Source organism: Mus caroli, unplaced genomic scaffold (assembly GCF_978045245.1).
Source record: "Mus caroli unplaced genomic scaffold, Mus_caroli_1 scaffold_3, whole genome shotgun sequence".
In the NCBI taxonomy this organism is placed as follows: Eukaryota; Metazoa; Chordata; class Mammalia; order Rodentia; family Muridae; genus Mus; species Mus caroli.
In genome coordinates, this window is record NW_028227258.1 from 64,554,288 (window position 1) to 64,556,968 (window position 2,681).

General features: G+C 44.2%; 1 protein-coding gene across 2 annotated transcripts; it reads right to left on the reverse strand.

Annotated features, from left to right (window-relative positions):
• Positions 1–242: 242 nt before the first annotated feature.
• Positions 243–2,220, reverse strand: Rbm8a (RNA binding motif protein 8A). 2 transcript variants are annotated; one of them, XM_021158404.2, is made up of 6 exons: positions 2,112–2,220; positions 1,789–1,848; positions 1,596–1,670; positions 1,149–1,285; positions 576–712; positions 243–454 (listed from the first exon to the last, which is right to left on the reverse strand). In XM_021158404.2, the coding sequence occupies exons 1-6, from the start codon at positions 2,176–2,178 to the stop codon at positions 409–411; spliced, it is 522 nt and encodes a 173-aa protein (XP_021014063.1). In that variant the 5' UTR covers positions 2,179–2,220; the 3' UTR covers positions 243–408. The 2 variants fall into 2 exon arrangements, with proteins under 2 accessions (XP_021014063.1, XP_021014062.1); XM_021158403.2 differs by having other exon boundaries at positions 1,596–1,673.
• Between the last annotated feature and the right edge of the window lie 461 nt (positions 2,221–2,681).

A 2,681-nucleotide genomic window follows, 5' to 3' on the forward strand; every position in this document is an offset into this window, starting at 1 on the left:
AGGCTCTGACAGAGAAGCAAGAGACACTAATATAACATCTGCTCACAAGAGTTATGAAAAATTCATTCCTTAATTCCACAAGAAAAATCTCATTATCCCTACTCTAAGACAAAGAAATGCTGAACAGTCTCCATGAGCCTTTCTAGAAACTTAGAATGCCACGCCAGGCAGAAGGATCTTCACAATCATTCACAATGCCCAACTGTAGTTGTTCAGTTCCCAGAACAGTAAAGTAATAAACGTAGAAAACAAAATGGAACATTTATTTTTTTCTAAAACTCAAAAGCAATGCTAAGTAGATAGGGTAAGAAATTAAATATAAACACAAGGTCCATCCTAGCCCTGTTTATCCAAGGCAGCATAACCAAATGGACTTGTAGAGAGACCACCCAGTCAACAGAGGATTTATCAACGGCGTCTCCGGTCCGGACTCCTGCTTCGTCTTCGGCCTCCTCTATGAAAATGAAAAGAACAGAAGTGGAATATCAGAGATCTAATACTGAATCCTTATTTATCTTGCTCATGTTCCCTTTACTAAGATAAATAAATGTACAACCCCCATCCCTTCATCTTACCTCCTCTTGCCCTTTGGCGGTCCACGAACAAAACACCAGTCAACACTGATTGGCTGTCCCATCAAATCTTGACCATTTAGTCCTTCCATGGCAGCCTGAGCCTCTTTGTATGTTTCATATTCAACTAGAGTATACCCCTAGAGAACATATAAAAGTATCAAAGCTTAGCCAGGTGTGACACACACACATTTAATTCCAGCATTCTCCAATGCATAGTCCAGCCTAGTCTACAAAGTGAGCCCAGGACAGCTAGGGCTCTGTTATACAGAGAAACCCTGTCTCAAAACAAACAAACAAACAAACAACAAAAAGTATCAGAATTTTACTTCACCAACCATCAAGTACTTTCTTCCTTAAACCTGAAATGCATAGTTACAAGAAAAATTTCGCAGCTCTACACCACATATTCCCATTATATACACAAACATGCTCATTCTGTTTCTCTCTCTTTCATGTGGGTAATAAAATCAATTTCCAATGTCATTTCCCTTCCTACCTGTGCTTGATCAACTCACAAAAACAACATAATCAATGTATCTAAGAGTTGTAAGTGAGGGAAGCAAGAAAATCTACCTTCAAGTATCCCGTGCGCCTGTCCAAATTAAGGTGGATATTTTTTATTTCCCCATATTCAGCGAATTTGTCATGGATATCTTCTTCAGTGGCTTCTTCGTGGACTCCAGTGACAAAGAGAATCCAACCTTCAACAGCTGTTGGGTAGGGAAAGTGTTGTATGAACATGTAAGCTAAAAAGCCCATTACTCAGGAGGTAGAGGCAGGCAGATCTGTGAGTTTGAGGTCAACCTGGTCTACAAAAAGAGTTTCAGGACAGCCAGGGCTACACAGAGAAACCCTGTATCCAAAACAAAAAAAACAAAAACAAAAACAAACAAACTAAAAAAGAAAAATTCTGAAAATAACCCACAATAAGCAATTTTCTGAGACGGTTAAACAACTCTTTACTTTGCATTTGAGTACCAGTGCATACAGACTCCCCACAGGTCCTATTTATTTACTTACAGCGCTGTGGTCCAGGTTCATCGCCGTCCTGCTCCACACTGTCGTAATCCTCCCGCATCCGCGCTCGGGACCCCTCTTCTAAAAGAAAGCATACCAGATCACCGAAAACTGTCCTCCAAATGTGTCCCCCTCACACCCCCAAATTCGCGGGCTTCTCCCTATTAGACCATTCTACCCTATTCCCCACACTCACCGGAGCCAAAGCCGCGGCCCTTCCGTTTCTTCGCTTTTTCTTTTAGTTTGTGGATGCTTTCTAGAGTTCCAGGTGAGAAAATAAGAAGCAACAAAAATAAGAGTTAAAAAAAAAAAAAACCTGTCCCGTTTCCTAGACTATCTGGAAGCATCGACACAGACTCCAGCTTCAATTCCTTCCCGGTTCCGCCCCTAATTCCTTCCCAAGGGGGAGGAGTCTATCTTTTCGAGACCCAGTTCGTGGGGTGACGTCCAAGGAAAATTTCTACTGCACTTCCCTCTCGCACCTTCCCCTCTTCCCCCAGCCGCCTCCACTCTCCTCACCGTCCCCATCCTCATCCATGGCGAAATCTTCGCCCCCCGCCTCGTGAAGATCCAGCACGTCCGCCATCTTGCTTCTCTCGGCGCTTTCTGAGTCTCTAGGAGCTAAGCACCTCGGGAAACTGTCGCAGAAGAAAAACGTCACGAGTTAGGCTGACCAATTAAAGGTTGCCTCCAAGTCCCGCCCTCGGCGCGGTGAAAATTCGCCAATGTAGGCGGCCCCACTTTGAAGCGCTAGAAACGTCCAGCACTCTGGGACGCCGGTGGAGCTCTGCGAGTTTGAGGCCGTAGGCTACATGGTTTGTGATTGTGTTTTGTTTTGTTTTCTTTTGAGGCAGGGTCTCTCTATATAGCCCTAGCTGGGCTCGAAGTTACAGATATCCAACTATATTCCCCTTCCACATGCTGCTGGGATTAAAACATGAACGCCGGGCTCCAAGGCTACAGAATGAGACCCTTTCTCAAAAACATAAAAAGTAAAATAAAATGGTTTCGGAAGTCCTACAGCCAAGTTGAGCAGGTAGGTTGAAGGTCCGGAGCGCAGCCGCGTTGGGGCAAATTTAAAGGGTGAGT